This window comes from Phoxinus phoxinus, assembly GCF_949152265.1.
Source record: "Phoxinus phoxinus genome assembly, chromosome: 3".
In the NCBI taxonomy this organism is placed as follows: domain Eukaryota; kingdom Metazoa; phylum Chordata; class Actinopteri; order Cypriniformes; family Leuciscidae; genus Phoxinus; species Phoxinus phoxinus.
The window spans coordinates 27,720,948-27,739,477 of record NC_136878.1 but is presented as its reverse complement, the minus strand read 5'-3'; the positions used below and the strand labels follow the sequence as shown (position 1 = coordinate 27,739,477).

General features: G+C 37.3%; 1 protein-coding gene across 1 annotated transcript in view; it reads right to left on the bottom strand.

Moving 5' to 3' along the window:
* The window catches only part of dapk1 (death-associated protein kinase 1), a 66,508-nt gene that overhangs the window by 27,216 nt on the left and 20,762 nt on the right, over positions 1-18,530 (bottom strand). The window contains exons 3-10 of the mRNA XM_079608774.1: positions 10,456-10,677; positions 7,039-7,177; positions 6,080-6,209; positions 3,745-3,793; positions 3,628-3,654; positions 1,715-1,867; positions 303-348; positions 121-210 (exon numbers count right to left, since the gene is read on the bottom strand). Of these exons, the coding sequence (XP_079464900.1) occupies positions 121-210; positions 303-348; positions 1,715-1,867; positions 3,628-3,654; positions 3,745-3,793; positions 6,080-6,209; positions 7,039-7,177; positions 10,456-10,677 (856 nt within the window). The remainder of the gene's footprint in view (positions 1-120; positions 211-302; positions 349-1,714; positions 1,868-3,627; positions 3,655-3,744; positions 3,794-6,079; positions 6,210-7,038; positions 7,178-10,455; positions 10,678-18,530) is intronic.

Below are 18,530 nucleotides of genomic sequence, written 5' to 3'. Positions count from 1 at the left end.
GTGTGGAAATAGTGTGACTTGTTGGTGTGGCATATAATGCTGACTGAGACCAGATCACTGATCATGCTTTGTGTCTCATAGCAGAACATGATTAAAAATGAAATGAAAAAAAAAAAGCACCTTCCACTTTCTTCTGGCAGCAAACTTCTTAAATTTCTCCATATTTACAGCTGATTCCTTACGACTCAGTGCCTGCTGCGTGTCCTTTGGCTTAAAAAAAGACATTGATGCATTAAACCATACGTTAAGATAATAAAATGTGTTTGATTAAGTGCTTCATATGTAGTGGTTGTTGGACAAACCTTGATCCAGGAATGTTGAAGACTGTCCAGGATTGTCATTCTTTTTCTGTAAACATGAAAATATTATTTTCACTTATGATATAATTTTTTTATTATATGTAATAAACACAGGCAGGGAGTCTGCGAATCTCTTTACATTGTGATACTTTCCAACATTTAACTTAAAAAATAAGCTCCCACAAACAAGCAAATAAAGGACAACCTTTAGAAGAAACGAGAAGGAATTCAATATACAAATTGAAAGATGGTTATCGCATTGTGCACACAGATGGAATTGTGGAATTGGGCTCTGGAATGTTGCATATCAGCTTTCATGACAATTTTTAGACCCAAGCAGTATCTATGGTATGAATGATGCATTTTAGTGAAGTACTGAGATAACTTCCACAGAACTAGTTCTAGTTCCCTTTAAAAAAAAACTGAGGTGAATGAGGTCTGTCCACAGCGCAAATGCAATCAACAGGCAGATATACAATTTAGTAGACAAATATGGAACCAAATTAACAGGAATTACTGTTAATGTCTCCACCTTCTTGTGCAAAGCACATGTTCTTGTTTGTTGACAACCCACATCCTGATTTGTGGTGAATGGTCTTTGCAGTTTTCACTGATTCAGACAGCATAGCCAGTCAATTTACAAACTGTTCATTATTATTCAAATTTCTAAAAACGAAATATATACATTCAGTTTAACGTGTTAAAAATATGTAAGCATTCGTTTTTTGCCGTTGTCCATACCATTACATTATGCTATGGTAAATGCTTTTAAACCATTAAAGCGCGACAAGACACAAAAGAGAACGGTGACACACATTTGACTCGTGCGCACAAAAAGCTTCTTCAGACAGTTCTCTTTCGCGCTTGAATGGACAAAAACAAACAAAATTATGCTAAAATGTCAGTTTTGTCGAGCATCCTCGCAAGCACAGTCTTAAATTAGTTAAATTAAGTCTTAAATGAACGCAAGTGAGAAAATAGGATGTGTCAGATCTGTGTCATGTGCGGCAGGTCTTAAAGTGACAGCAGCCTAATAAACCTGCTGCTGTCTGTCATTAATGTTAATCAAAGAACAAACAAATACAAGCAAATCACCCACTCCTCTTGACTGAATAACTTTTGTAGCTTTAATTAGGAATAATCTATAATTTATGTATAATTTATGCCGTGGAAAAATGTGGTGTTGGATAACTTTATTCAATTTCTGTATATTTTCTACCTGTTAGATCAAATATTTAAAATATACTTCATGCGGTTTCTAAAAAAAAAAAAATATTAAAAACTTTAGTGTTAGGTGTGATTAATTGCACAAGTACATAAAATAAAGTAAAATAAAATTGCTTAATGAAAAAACAAAGCCTCAAAACCCCACCGAACCACCTCAAATCATCAGAAGTTAATTCAGCGGTCCTCACTTTGGATCTTTGATCAGTAACCGAGCGATGAAGTCTTTGGCCAGAACACTGGTGTTGCTGAAGAACTCCTCATCGAACTCGTAGTCCACAGCTGACACATTAGCAAGTGTCTCCTGCTTATTTTCACCCAGGAAAGGTGAGGCACCGCTAAGCCTGAAGATACAGAGGACAAAAAGAAAATTTTATCAAACATTTATTGAATGTGAAGATCTTCAGTATAGCAGCATTCAACAAAGTCAAGTTTTATGTGAATGACTGATGCTGTGATATTATAACCTGCAACCCAGCAGTTTCCTGACCATTACTGTTAAAGTGTGAGACCTTAAGGCCATTTAGCGTTTAACACATAAATACATGCTGTGTTCCATTTTTTTCCCTTTGTGATGATGATAATCTCTGTTCTAGAGCATAGTACCAGAGAAACATCTGGGTATACGAGCCGTCTTTTATTATAATTGATATGTATTGCTGTTGCTAATTAAAAATGTTAACTGATAAATATGTGGGGTAAGAAACACTGTAAGGAGATAAACTTATATTGTAAATATTGCTGGATTAATTATTGAAAAGTCTCGAAAAGTGTGAGAAAAAGAAAGGTAGAATAGGAATCCAAATAGAGCGTCAGGATTAGACGTGACAATGGTGTGCGAAATCTACCTGGTAAAAAGCTCTATTTATATTTGCCAATGATGAAAGAGGAGTGGGAGGAACAGCCCTGAGAGAGACAGAACTTTTCATCTCTTTTTAGACTGCTAATATTAGCACATGTTGATGGACGGATAGTGATGGACAGATAAGAACAGACATTTTTTGGATCAAATGAGGCTCTAACAATCCTAAAAGTAGGCTTAACCTTAATGTTCTTTACGAAATATGTCATTTATTTTTTACCCCTTTTGAGTATAGGGTGAAATATGAGTCGGATATTTCCTGACAGTTTTCATGAGATTCACCTATTTACGTCAGAGACATGGGGATTTGGTTCCCATCAAAAAAGGAGGGTCCCCTCAGGTCTTATCACAAGCAACAGGCAAGTTCCATTGTTTATATTGCTCTGTGATATGTTGAGTTCCCTCTCACTAACACACACTAACACGCGCACACACACACACACACACACACACACACACACACACACACACACACACACACACACACACACACACACGCACGCACACACACACGCACGCACGCACGCACGCACGCACGCGCACACACAGTAAGACCAACACCAGCTTTACAATTAGACATTGCACTCAGAGGTTGCACTAATAATCATTATCCATCACTTTGACGGACTGGGTTATAAATTCCATGTCTATTTTTAAATGCCAGTAAAACACTGGACTGCTTGGTATTTTTAAGTGGCATTGATATCACAAGAACGTATGTGGCAAGAGCTCTAACAGCCTTATCAAGTACTTGGAATTTTTTCTTTTCTTTTTATCTGTCAATGTTATTACAATGGTAAATGACAGAGGAAAAACTGTCAATGTAACCTCAGACTGTGCAGCTCATGGAAACATCAATGTCTGATGCTGCACTTGGCTGGATAGAAGATCTTACTGAGCTTTATCCTTTTACTTCAAACATCAGTCATTAGAAGAGTTATAGAATTACAAGAGTTTATTCTGTGACAAGCTGATACAAGCTTGCAAATTAAAGTAATAAAAACACTTAGTTTAACTTTATTTGTCTCGTATTCAACTAAACTTGGTCACCAAGCCTTCGTTTTACTGTGGAATATGATTACAGCCATGCTTGGAGAAAAAAAAATTAAATTACGAAAATGGATGCTATTTAAAGTCTAAGTGAAAATCCATAAATGCATTTCAGATTTCATTTGTAATGATGTATACTATTTACAACATCGCAACAACACTGATGATTATGAATAGATTATGAATACTCACAGAATATAAGTGATCACCCCAATGCTCCTAGAGTTAGACAGAAATAAAAACACAAGATTAGCTTAGGAAGTCAATGTCAAAGGTCAAATAATGATATGAGTTAACACTCATTCTCACCACATGTCTGCCTCCAGGCCAAGAGGCTCGTAGTTTACCACTTCTGGAGCTGCAAACCACAATACAAAAACACTTACAATACAATCATACAATACAGAAGATATAGGGTAAGTCTTGCCAGTTTTGACTTAAGTCATCCTATTGGAAAAGAGAAATGAGAGCTAAAACTAGTACACCTAATTATATTTCTGCAAAAACCAACCAGCCAACCAACCAACCAACCAACCAACCAACCAACCAACCAACAAACAAAAACACCTTAGGGGTAAGTTGCATCATATAAAGGAGTAAGTTGAATAAGTAAAGATTCTGGTTTCAAATAAAATAAGAACATAAATTAGAAAAAAATATATACTAATGCACAAATCACATTCAATCAAATTTTGCTGTATATCATTCACATTTTCACACAACCAGGAAAATATTTAATATTTGAATGAAATGAAAGAAACAATTGTTATAGCATTTGGAAGTAAAGCCTACTAACAATTTTCAAGTCCGCATGAAATCAAAATTGACCATATTTACATTGTTAGTGAACATTACTAATCTTGTATATGATTCATCTTTAGTAAAAAATATATATAATAATCTCTGATCCTGCCCTCTATTTGTTCTCATTCAACACCCTGATTTACCCAGTAATATGTCACAATACCGACACGTTTACACTGAAGCCTCACAACAACCATTTTGGGAAAACGCTTTATGAATAATTCATTACTAATCTTTTGCCAAATATTAATTTTAGCCAAAGTACATAAAATTTTCAGACCTTGATACGTTTGCTTAGTTAAAATTAATTTGATCTGCCATACAGAAATTCTACTTTTTTCTACAGTTTTTAGCATCAACAAATGCTTTTCACTTGTGTGCATCTCTCAAACAGCTGTATATGGTAGCTACAGTATGAACTAAATATATGGTCATGTGACAAAATTATGCACAGTTTGGGAATGCAAAACTGTCTAGAAATGCTAAGTCGATGGTAGGATATTTTCGTAGTTTCTCACCGTATGAGCTGTGAAATGAGTCACTGGTTTCAGATGCTTTCGATTTCTGATGTGTTAATGAAGAAACAAGGAAATGAGGCTGAGGTGGGAGAGATGCTGCTTCTCTCTATGCCTGAGAATTGACTTAGATTTACTATTTGTCTTATCATGCACTGGAATTAGTCATTGACCAGGGATGCAAGAAGCAATTTGCTCCCTGACTCTAAGGCTACAAAAATAAATCAATCAATGAAGTCATGCCTGTGCAATGGGTTAATTGTTCAACTACTGGGACTGTTTTGGATTAGTGTCTCGAACACCAGGTGTCTACCTTGACCGGATTCTCCTCCATGAAGACCGATCTTAGTTTTAAGCTCTGAAATAGACTGCACTGTGGGGAAGCTGGAACTTGACCGTGGCCTTTAGCACTGTGTCTCTATTAAGACTGCTGTATCATCAGTGCCTGCAGCCATACTGGCTGCCGTTCAGGTAGGACTGGATGTGATGCCACTGGCATGGAGGAATGGAGGTGGCGTGGGTGTGCATGTCTGTGTGCTTTGTAGGATGGTAAGGGCTTGTTGATGTCAAACACAACAGAGCTGACTCATATTGTTGTACACAAAATACAAACCCAAACACATAAACATACACCACCAAGTTAAACGTCTGAACACACTTCACTAAAATATTGTTTTCATTACCTGTTCATCTAAAAGCCTATGCTTAAATACAAGAAAATGAATGTCTACATATGAACTCCTTCACAGGTTTAAAAACGCGTGAAGTGTCGTCCTACTTCAGACTTTATAGAAGCTTAAATGAAGATAAGTTTTGTTTAACAGTTTGTTTTTCATAGTATAGGTGATATAATTATTATAACGCATACTTATAATTAAAAATATTATTATTAATCAATTAGCAAACACCATCGCACACCTGCAGGTGATCACAGGGAAAAAGAAGACCAAATAAGTAAAAAAAAAAAAAAAAAAAGGTTGTGAGACCGAACCGTCGCTTGTAAAATTTTGCTACTCATTTGCAAGTACTGATAGTGAGTGGGAGTTCCTTGTTTTTTGTAAAATATTATTATCAAAAATAATTAATATATATTTGTGAATATATCTGTATATTTTAATATATTATATATTTGTATACCTACAGTATTTGCAGGATTCATAGGATCACAAAGCAGTGATCCATGGTATTTCTGTACAGTTATGTCAGACTTGTGGTTCAGATTACACATGAAAGGAGAAAAGAAAGGATTGAACAGAGGACCATAACAATAAGAGAGGGTGTAATTACAACACATCTCTATAGACTGACCAGTGGATGACACTGACCTACAAACTCCGGGGTACCAAAGATGTTTTTGAAATCGTTGCCAAAATCGATCTTGTGGGCCAGGCCAAAGTCAATGATCTTAATGCGTGGGTGAGGCACACTCCGGTTTAACAGCATGATGTTCTCCGGCTGAGAAAGATGGGAATAGAGAAAGAATTGGAGGGAGAAGAGAGAATCAGAGGAACTAATGATAGGTACAGAACAAAAACACAGCAGCAGAGGGGGAGGGGGAGAGAGAGAGAGAGAGAGAGAGTGCAGGAAATCTGCCATAACACATGGAAATCACATGCAAAGCTATATAAACGTTCTCTAGAAAGAACAGGCATACTCGAGCCCGGCAGTAACAGATCCCTGCCTGGACATTCCAAAGAAACAATACTTCCTTCAGTGGGCTTTATTCATGCACAGACTAATCTCTTAAAAGCTCCAATGACTTCAAAATATTTAACAGAAATGTTAAGGAAAGCTGTGTGGATGACCGCTCTGAAAGCAGTGGATCTAATTACATAAACATTGTTGCTTGAGTAACATAAGGGATTAGACATAAAATGCTAATAATGAGCGGCTCAGTGACTGCTGGACGATTTCATTTGATTCTTTAGGTCACAGTTAAGTTTTTCAATGTGAATGTTAGTTTGTCAGTTAGACTGGTACTCAGGTTAAGTGATTTTAGTCGGGAAGTAAAAACTAAGTCTAACATCTGAAACATTAAAATCCATGACTACTAAATTATTAATGCACTTTAGCAATATACCCTTATAAAAACTACATAGGGAAAAAGGACTGAATTTATAACTATCCCAGCTCCGGGATGGTCAGTAATTATGTAAAGAGTGGAAATGAGTGGATAACCAGCAGGGAGGATAAAAGCGCCTCAATTGATTTGTTGTGGCTGGTCTACAGAAACGTTAATCACCACAGTCTGGCATTGGGGTGAAACTCAAACGTGCCTCAGTACCTTCAGGTCAAAGTGGGCAATCTGTTTGGAGTGTAGGTAACTGACTCCATCCAAGATCTGCTTGAGGAACTCGGTGGCCTCCTCTTCACTCAATGACTCTTTCTCAGCTAGAAAGTCAAAGAGTTCCCCACCTGCCACACTGTATAGAGAGAGGACAGATGTTGACACGAGCAATAGAGCGAGTTAGTTCATAAACAATCTTCATTTAACCAGGATCAAATTAATTGAGATAAAATCTCTCTTACAAGAGTGACATGGACAAGATGCACTGTATACAACTGCCAAATCCAACACAGGCTCATTGGAAAAACGTACCTCTACTTACATTTTTGCAAAACACAAAAACACATACAAATCACTGCAATTATTCAGCAGAAATGAACACTAGAGGCAGTAAAACAGCAACTACTTTTATTACTTTTCACACAAAATTATGATTAGAGGAGATTATCAATTAATAAAGACATATTTTTCACACTGTTCCTTGCACGATGGTATGTTATGAGCTCAAAACATTTAACATAGTGCATCATTTGAAAAACTAATACATTTTGATGTTTGCATCACATAACCAGCTGCATGTCCATTTATCTTTTCTGACATAGCAGACATGCTTGCTTCAGCAAATGTGTATTTATGTCTCGCTTGCTTTTGTCAGGTTGCTTTTTGTCAGGATTTTCTGTCAGATATGTTTAGGGTTTACTGTGTGGTACGTTATTTTCAAACGTTATAGAGCATTAACCTTGTAGTGCCACTCACCGGAAGTTCAGAACTGCCGTGATATGTACAACAACCAACATAATAAAGCATTGGCAGATTCATGTTCACCAGATTCGGATAAACCTGAACACTTTTAGCACCACTCACTTAATGTTTCACTTTGAAAGGGTTGTGAAACGTGCAAGACGCAGCATAATATCAAAATGTCACCACAGGAACGCTTGTCCCGTGAGCCTGGGTTGGCCAAATCAGTTTAGGATAACTGCAAATTTCAAGATAATGTTAAAAGAAACTTAAAAAAAAAAAGTCTGATCAGGTGTACCACATAATGTTCAATGTAAAGAGAGACAAGACGATAGATAAATAGGTAACTCTTAAAATATCATTTAGGTGGTTATTTTGGGAATCAGAGACCCTACAAATCAGGATTCACAGAATTACATAGAAAGAAACATCCATAAAATTATCTGAGAATTACATCTGCAATAAAAAGATATGGCTATGGTGTAACAAAATAATAATCACCTAGAGTGAGTCTGGCTTATTAAGCAGAAGAACCAACCTCTCTAATGGTTCTGAGAGATTCACTCCGGCAGAAATGCCTGCTGGCAGGGATATAATCATGGCTTCTGGGAGAGGACCAGCAGGATTCGGGCATATATTTATTCAGCAGAAGGAAGCTGCAAACCAGCTGCACCCTGATGACATGATAATGTTTGCTGCTAATGGTGAGGCTGAGCAAGTGCAGCGACGAGCCACCCAGCTGCAAAAACACCGGCGGCAGATACGTGTCTATTCCCCCTCACAGAAACAAAGAAAAACACAAGCCCCCACCCTGAACAACACAAGTCTCTTAGTCAGATTTTTGACTTGCGGCATAAAGTCTAGTCCTCATTACAGCTTGTTCTGGCAAAGAAACTACTTAATCAGGAAGAGTCTACCCGATCGACAAACAACAAACTGCCATTCAGGGTGGGTTATCTGAAATAGATTAAACTAAATTAGTTCTTCCTCAAAATCACTCATTGTATCAACCTGCTACCTTGCAAACACAACTTTGTTTCCAGGCAGACTGATAAAAAAAAAAAAAAAATCCTTTTTGCCATTCAGATTTCAGCCAGAACTTGCTATTTTTTTTACGCATCAGACGGTCAGTAAACGGACTGTGGGGGGTCCGTGAGCATGTCGTCTGAGATAGAAAGACACATGATAGCTTGTAACTTCTCACTTCCTAATATTGGTTTGGAGCACAAAGGGTTTGAGAGGACGCCAAAGGACCTGAAAATGAAACTTGACCTTCAGTTCCGAGGTCAGGATCGTGCGGTTATGTCCTTTAGCAAGGTACTTATCTCTAGATGCCTCGGTTAGTTTACAAAATAGCTTCACTGATGAGAAATGTGTAACAAATATGAGCTCAGAACATAGCTGCAGGGATGCCCTTTGTCAAAGGATATGAAGTAGCAAAGAAAACCAGTTGGGTGAGGAGACACTTCAAGAGGTTCTGAGGAAAGACACTTCCTTCACATAATCTATGTCTAAAAACACATTTCTGCTGAAATGGTGAGGTTTGACATTCCAGACATTAATTATGTAAACTTTTTATTACATTGTCAAAAGACCAAAATCTTTTAAACAATCTGTTCTGATAATGGGGAATTAATACATACAACGATGAAATAAACTCATTGATTTTTGAATTTTGTCCTTTAGGTCACATTTAAGTTGCTTACAATGTTAGACTTTGTGTTGATTTTTCAAGCACAACAGAGTAATACTAGAATATAATACTAAATGCTATATACTAAATGTAGTAATACTACATCCTAACATTGTACAGCACCGATAAAGTGCATTCGTGCCTGCTCACTTTTTCCCATTCATTTCCCCCTCTTCATTAAACAGTTATAAGCCATGAACCAAACCAACCGTCTACAAGGGGAATCACAACATTACAAAAAAGTATTTGGAAATTGGACAAAAAGATAAAGGTACTGTGTGCTTAAAGCACTGCTTATTTCTGACTCTCTGTACTAATATTTGTCATTTAGTTGCTCGGAGTAAAAAAAAAATATGGTGGTATCAAAATTGAAAATATATATTGGTGTAATAAGCTTATTTATTAAAATGCAAGGTTACATTAAAAAACAAGGTCACATTAAAAAACAATGAAAACAATAACTTTAAAAAATAAATAAAAAATTGTGGCAGGGTCAGTGACAATTTTGGCAGGGGAAGAAAAAATTTGACCCAGACTTATAACTTAAAATAAACTTTTCTTTAGAAACCAAAGGTCTTTGTTTTAGTGCACCAGTATATTTAAGACACTACAGACATCAATTCATGTCTTTTTCATTTGAACACATTGGCAGTAGTGTATGAATGTGCACAGCACAACAGGCAAAACTGGTTCATCTACTCAATAGACTGGTTCTCCTCAACCCCCCACTGTTGACCTTGTCAAGTGTTTGCTTTGCAAGTAAAGGTTGGTGCAAATGCATTCAGGGAGAATCCCTAGACAACTTCTTTAATAGATGTATTCATACTGTCATGTTCCAGAACTCTAAAATGACCAGTAGTTCATGTACTACTAGCATCATCTTTAACCGATCTGATTTTTAATTGTGCCACAGAAATAAGATGAATGAAGGCTCTTAATGATTTCATGACTCAGTAAATGCAAGAAAAACAATGACTCACAGCTCCAGGATGAGAATGACCTCACTCTTGTTTTCAAACACATCGTGCAGGGTGATGACATTTGGGTGCTGGATTTCCCTCAAGATGCTGACCTCCCTCTCAATGTCGTCTTTGGAGACCCCTCGCCGACTAGATTTGTTCCGCCTCTTCTTGATAAATTTGGCTGCATATTCCACACCAGTGTTCTTATGACGGCATTTCTTTACCACCGCAAACTGACCACTGAAAAAGAAAAACAATGTTGTCAATGTTCAAGCACAAACAAATATTCAAACGCTTGATCAAATTACAAATATGTAGACATATACAAATATTTTAAAGAATAAATACAAAGTACTAATTCTGACCAAAATAGTACTAAATATACATATTTGAATACAAAAGTTTGGACATTAACAAAGATGCATTGTGTGATACTATTTCTGCATTCAGAAAATGACACAATGCTCTAAAATTAGAAGAGAAAATGACTCTTTAATGTGTGAATTCAGTTTTGCTCCTCTATAGCATATTGCCAACAAGCAGGACTCCACATTCCCCTTCGACACGTTCCCATCTTAGTCTCCGTAAGCCACATGCATTCTGAACCACTGCCAGAAACCAACAGTCAGCCAAGCTGAGTGGTCACAAATTGCCAACAGGACAGAGTCAGGCTGACCGTCACAATCACATTTAATCACTAATATCACACTTTGTGCGAATGTACAATTTTTTTTTGGAATGAAATAAATAAGGCCTATTGCTTTAGCATGTTAAACGCAAAACAGCATATCATCTAGGTTTTTCCACATAATGTGGATATTCATTGGTTTTCAGTCCTGTTCAATGGTTGATAACAATGACTCCCACGCTATGCCATTCAAAGCCATCACACCAAACACGGCAGTATAATACACAAACAAGCACATTTGGGCCCCTGAAGCTTATAACTCTGCCGATCAAGCAGCATATATTGTGAGAAATATCCCAATAGGATCATCTCATAATGTCACAGCTCTGCAAAATTTCTGCCTCTTTTAATTGTGGCCGTTATACAGCTGTTGGGAGGTTTCTTTCTACAGAAACGACAATTGTTTTGGGGGCGAAGAAACAAAAAAACTAAATAACACAGGAAAGGAAAGTGGTCATTGGGATGAGGCTTTCTCATGCAAATACAAAACGCTGGGCCTCTATTCTTGCCTGCTCCACCTTTTGTCACCCAGACAGCAATCGAGTAACGAGAGACAGTACATTTGCATTTTATCTGGGGTCTGAAATGTTCAGAGAAAGCAGAGATCCTTGCTGTGTAGGGGTGTAATGATCATGTCACGATTTGATACATATCACGATACTGAACTCACGATAGGATATTATTGCGATACCTCAAGACATATGGGAAAAGGTTGACAAAAATGTACTGTTGATTAAAAATGTTAATAGGCTTGAATAAGCTTGGATTATAGGCAGGTAACCCAATGCACAATGGTAACACAAGAATACAAATATTGATGATTATGAAGCTAAGAATACAAATATTGATGATTATGAAGCTAAAAATACAGAATTATTTCGGACGAACATTCAGACTGTCACTGACTAGATATATTTAAAATAATGTAGGCCACTTTTTACTGGTAACATAAGACATTTGGCAAGATCAGGACCCACAAATATTCCCCCGTTGTATTATTATACATTATTTTCAACATTAATATATAGTAGTTTAATGTTGTACTGACACTAAAACTGTGTAAACTCACACAGAAAGTTTCATTTTGGGTGAATTATACAGTACACTATACAGTGCTATGCATAAGTTTAGACACCCATGCTAAAGTTGACTAAAAAGAGGAAAAAAAAATCATCTTTTGGAAATTGAACTTAATGCCTTAATTTAAAAAAATAGGAAAAATCCAACCTTTAAGGACACCAATTTTCTTTGTGAATGAATAATGTATCGTAAATAAATAAATGTTCTTCCTTAAAATACAGGGTGCATAAGTTTGGACACCCCTATGTTAAACTCCCATAGAGGCAGGCAGATTTTTATTTTTAAAGGCCAGTTACTATATGGATCCAGGATACTGTGCATCCTGATAAAGTTCCCTTGGCCTCTGGAATTAAAATATCCCCACATCATCACACACCCTTCACCATACCTAGAGATTGGCATGGAGTACTTTCCATAAGATCATCTCTCAATGCAAATCAAACCAGCTGTTAGGCTAACTGAAATAAAACCATGCCAATCTCTAGGTATGGTGAAGGGTATGTGATGATGTGGGGATATTTTAATTCCAAAGGCCAGGGGAACTTTATCAGGATGCAGAGTATCCTGGATCCATGAAGTAACTGGCCTTTAAAAATAAAAATCTGCCTGCCTCTATGGGAGTTTAACATAGGGGTGTCCAAACTTATGCACCCTGTATTTTAAGGAAGAACATTTATTTATTTACGATACATTATTCATTCACAACGAAAATTGGTGTCCTTAAAGGTTGGATTTTTCCTATTTTTTTAAATTAAGGCATTAAGTTCAATTTCCAAAAGATGATTTTTTATTCCTCTTTTTAGTCAACTTTAGCATGGGTGTCTAAACTTATGCATAGCACTGTACATATTGTCACTATCCACGAAACATATTGATGCATTTTTGTATTGTGATATATGTGACACGATATATTGTTACACCCCTATTGCTGTAATCTTACTTGCCTTCACTTTTTTACACACATGACATGACTTCTATGCAAGAAATATCCTGGCCACTTCTTTCTACATATTAAAGAAAATAAAGACTGTCAAGCTTTAAAATGACCAAAAAGTATCATACAATTAGTCTATGATTATATTCCAAGTCATATATTCTGAAGCCATATGACTCTGTAAAATAAACACACCTCAATTTCAATCATTTTTCAATGATAATCTTCATCTTCTCCAGTGTGCTTTTAAATAGGCAGTTCACTGTTCACCCAAAAATTATAATTATTTATTCACCCTCATGTCATGCCCAACCCATAAGACGTTTGTACCTCTTCAAAGCACAAATAAAGATATTATTAATAAAACCTGACTGATTTCTTCCCCTCTGTCGAATGTCCATTCCACCACGCTTCAAAAAGTTCATAAAGACATTATAAAAAAAAAAATCCATTTGAATCGAGTGGTTTAATTCTAGTAGCAAATAACACATTTCTGGGTGAACTACTCCTTTAGGCACTGCGAGCAAATTATTGAGTCAGAGAGTTGAGTCAATTCACTAACTGGAACCATCTGATCCAAATCATTCAGAACAGTTTTATGAACTGGATCAACTAATTCAAATGAAAAATTTTGACTGAGGAATGACTATTTTACACACAGGACATTGATACTTCTCTCATAAACTATATAGAACTAGTACAGATGACTACACGGTCGCTAAAAATGTCTTACATTTAAGCCTGTGCCTCAAACAAAGCCATTTTATGGCTTCAGAAAACTGAAAGTCATAAGGGTCACTTTTATGGTGCTTTTTTGTGATTCTGATGACTTCCCCCGTCCCATTATGCTGACGTGTTCTAGGGAACAAAGTTTTTTTTTTTTTTTTTTTTGTACACTAATCTTTTAATTAAGGTTAACCAGCTCTGCTAAAAATAAATAAAAAAAAAAACCTATCATTGATTGCATATAGCAAATTTTATTGTTATTTTTTTTGTTGACTATTATACTAAACAATAAACAAAATGTGTATAGGCCTGTGCACATTTCAAGGCTGAATTAAAAAGAACTGAAAATCAGAAAGTCATGCCTCATGGTTTTGACAGCGTTACTTTTAGCATTCAGGCATGTCTAAACGCTTTTGTCAGCGACACTCCTCAGTGAGAGGAGGGCATGGGTCTTCAGCTGTGCCAGTTTCTATAGCAGTGCTGGGGGCTGGGCAGTGGGAGAGGAGGGGGTCGTGTCAGCTAGTAAGAGCCCTGCGGAGCACAACAGTCCACAGCAAACATCGTCACACATAGCCCGGCAACCGGACGACAATAGACACGGCATGTTTTTCTCTTATACAAGTTAGGCTGTTCCCAAAGTCCTTTTCAGAGCTGTTTCTGCCAGCTCTGAATGGGAGATGGGGCAAATGTGCGTATCAAGATGTCAGTGTAGCAGGGCTTGTGATCGTGAAATCTGGAGCACCATGGTGATGAAGAGCCACAGCGATCACAGCAGACATTAAAGAGCTTGCCCAGAGGAAGCACTCTTTAGAGTGGGCACAAGATACACACACAAGATGGGCACAAGATACAAGCACCCATTATCAAGGCTGAAGCTGAGCTGGCATTCATCTAGTGCCTGGAGTGTTGTAAGTTACTCAGGCTTTGTCTTGAAGTGATATGAGTTTGGTTAAACTATTGAAGTTTGGACTGTATGTGGTTGAAATGTAATAGTGCATTGAGAGTGAAAATTGTTTTGAAGTAAATCCAACACCCATGATGTTCAGGGTATATGAAACTTCACTATGAAAAGATGGATATCTCTGAATATAAAAAAAACAAGAATTTCAAAGAATTGTGTATAACAGATCTAATCTAGTTGGAATCCACATCAGCATTAATTGCAGTTGGACTTTGCCTTTTAGCCTATAAGAGTCAAAACATTTTCCACAGTCATGGAAAATGCTACTACAGTACATCACATGACCCATTTTACATTGCGCACCAGAAGGCACAACTTCTTAGAGGGCTGATTACTTCTGTATAAGATAAAGAAAGCAGTGGCAGATTAAAATCCAGATTAAGTTGTCCAGATACATAACCAGGATTACAACCTAGGATTTGCATCACATATGAGAAAGAATGAAGCACAATCATTGAGGTCAATAACACTATCAATGACAGATTATAAAACTGATCCACAATAATTAATAATTGTTCATAGTGTGTGAAGAAAGTACCTTGAGGGAGTTTGTAAATCAGAAGGTAAAACCAACATGCAGATGCAAGACCTGTAGTAGCATTGAAAGCAAAGGGCTGTTTGAAGAAAGACACAAACCCCCTGGTTCTTAACAGTAGTATTTTCCCAAGTAGCGAGCTTGCATGGAAATGGTGTCATTCAGTCATACAATTGTTCTTGTGTGAGGAGCAGACTGAAATGCAAGTCATTATTCACTGATAGTCTTCTCCTCCAGTGAGCTGTTAATACAAGAACTGCTTTGACCAGAGAAAATATATTTATTTATTTCATGTTTGGAGCTAAACCATGAACAATTGTTGTGAGGAAAAAATAACATCAGATTATTTAACATAAATAATCATTGGTTTCACAGAAGTAAGAAAGTCATTAGATAGACTTAGAACGTCATTGATAATGAGAAAATAATGCCTTAATTTTTGGCTGAATTATTCATAAATATGAAAATTGATGAATATGAAAATGTATCAAATGTATATTCAAAACAGCCATAATTACTTGGACAGCTTTGGTAAAGTGATTGTAAAAACATTATCTTAACAATACAGCTAGCGTACACACCATCTATATCAATATAAATTATTTATCAATTACCAATTTAATCTTATTTTTTCGTCACAATACAGATATTATATACAGATGCCAAGGGGCAGAGCAAATACATAATAAAAGCATAATAAGAATAAATCAGAAACATTGTCAAATGGTCAAAATATGATTTTAACAATAAAAAGGACAGGGGAAAAAAATGTATGGTGTAACTCTAGTGCAACTGGCTGTTCTGGAGCACTGCTCCATGACCAGGTTATAAATAAGCCTAAATGTCAACAACCCATTCAGTAGAAAATCCCACTCTATAATTATTCCCATAGGATCCTAAAGAGAGACCCCATGCTTTAAGTGCAAGTTACACTCCCGCTCAACCTCAATGAGGCAAAATAGCCTATCATTAATAATGACTTAATTTGCATGTTTATAACTAAAGGACACATAAAAAATTATGCAAACAAAGCGGGCCAGCAAACTTAGCTTTTACTCCCAGCCACTCTATTGCGAGGGATCATGTTGTTCTTTGTTACTTCTTTGGAAAGAGGCTTCCAACTTTTGCAGTGAAACTTGAGCCAGGTTGTGGAGGAGGGCTAGAGGGAGGGATGTGAACAGCCTCTGTTTCCCTTTTGCGTCCTGCTTTCTGTGTACCTATCGCAGTCCGGGCCTGCCTGAAAAGATCTTTAGGCCAGGAGAGCCAAAAAACAGAGATTTGCATTTCTCAACACAAATGAGTAAGAATGCTGATTTGGGAAACCACATTTGCAGAATGTGTGTTTTTGAATCAGCACCACATTTATGATTACAGGGCACTTGTCCCGTGCAACCCCTTATTGTGATGATCACTGTTTTTTGTTGTTGATTTGCCTCAATCCCCACACATGAGAAGCACATGAGTTTTCTCCAGTAGGTTACCTCTCAGGTAGGTCCTTCAGGGTGTCTGGGATGGGTCTAAATCGCAACAGCTAGCTATTGGGGTGTGCCTCAAGGCTCAGTGCTTGGACAACTTCTCTTCTCCATCTACATGTCATCACTAGGATCTGTTATTCAGAAACATGGTCTTGCAGATTTGCCTTAAACAACATTAGGACGATCAGGCCTTTCCTATCGGAGCATGCTACACAACTCCTTGTCCAAGCTCTTGTTCTATCTAGACTGGACTACTGTAATGCTCTCTTGACAGGCCTTCCAGCATGCACTGTCAAACCTCTCTAACTGATCCAAAATGCTGCCGCAAGAGTGGTCTTTAAAGGGGGGGGTAAAATACTTAGTTTCAGTCAATCTCATGTTAATCTTGAGTACCTATAGAGTAATAGTGCGTCCTTAATATCTCCAAAAAGTCTTTAGTTTCATCATATTTATAAAATAAAAATACAGCTTTCCGATTCTAACCGGAAAAAGCCGAGGTCCTTGATTCTGGGCGTGGGCGGAGCTATAGAGTCAAGCGGGAGCGCCCGGGAACGTTTGCTTATTATCGATCGTGGTGCGGTATGCCATATTACTATAGTATTTGGTTTGCAAATCCAGCGACGACCTGGGTCTTGTTAATAAAACATTCGTCACTGAAATGACCAGAACACAAAACCGCACTTGCCACACTCCTTTGCTGTCCCGGAAATACAAACTGCATCCACTGTTCCAGTAACACTGGGTTCTTTGGGAAGCTGAACAAGGTAAACTTTCCCTCACATCCCAAAACACACTTTTTTGGAGACATTCTTGACATCAACCATTCCTATTTAGCGCTGCTGATGATGATTTCCGGTAGTAGCGCGTCGATGCATAGATATTATATAGAGATATATGATGTCTATGCGTCGATGAGCGCGGTCTTTCTCTCCTCTGGTCGACGTGTGCGTGAACGCGCTTTTCCGAGAGCAATGCTCATATAAGGAGTTCCACTCTGGTCTACGTCATTAGATCTACGATAGAAAAAAACCAGCCGAAACGTGTTGCAATCCGGAAGTATGATTTTCAGCACAGAAATTCTCTGTTATTCGTTCAAAATAACTTTTCAAACTTTGGCCATTATTAGCATGAGAATCCATCTCTTTAACACTGTAAACAACTCTGAATACATGAAACACCATTGTACCCCCCCTTTAATGAGCCAAAGAGAGCGCACATCACACCTCTCTTCATAAAATTGCACTGGTGGTTGCCAATTGCCAATCACATCAAATTCAAGGCCCTGATTATTGCCTACTGAACAACTACTGGCTAAGCACCTCTATACCAATCAGAAGCTTGCATTCCGCAAATGAACGGGGCCTTGTGGTACCATCCCAGAGAGGCACAAAATCACTTTTTGACGGACCTTTACCTTGACTGTTCCAAGCTGGTGGAATGACCTGCCTATCTCAACCCAAGCTGCTGAGTCTTTAGCCATTTTCAAGAAACTGTTGAAAAGTCTTATCTTTTTTGTCAACACTTGACCCGTTAATACTAACACTTACTATTCTACATCTATATCTATATCTATCTTTATCTATATCTATCTATATATAAACTTGCTACGTGTACTAGGGCTGCCCTTGACTAAACAATTTTCTAGAAGACTATTAGTCGTTCATTTAAGCCATTTTTTTTTTACTTTGACAAAA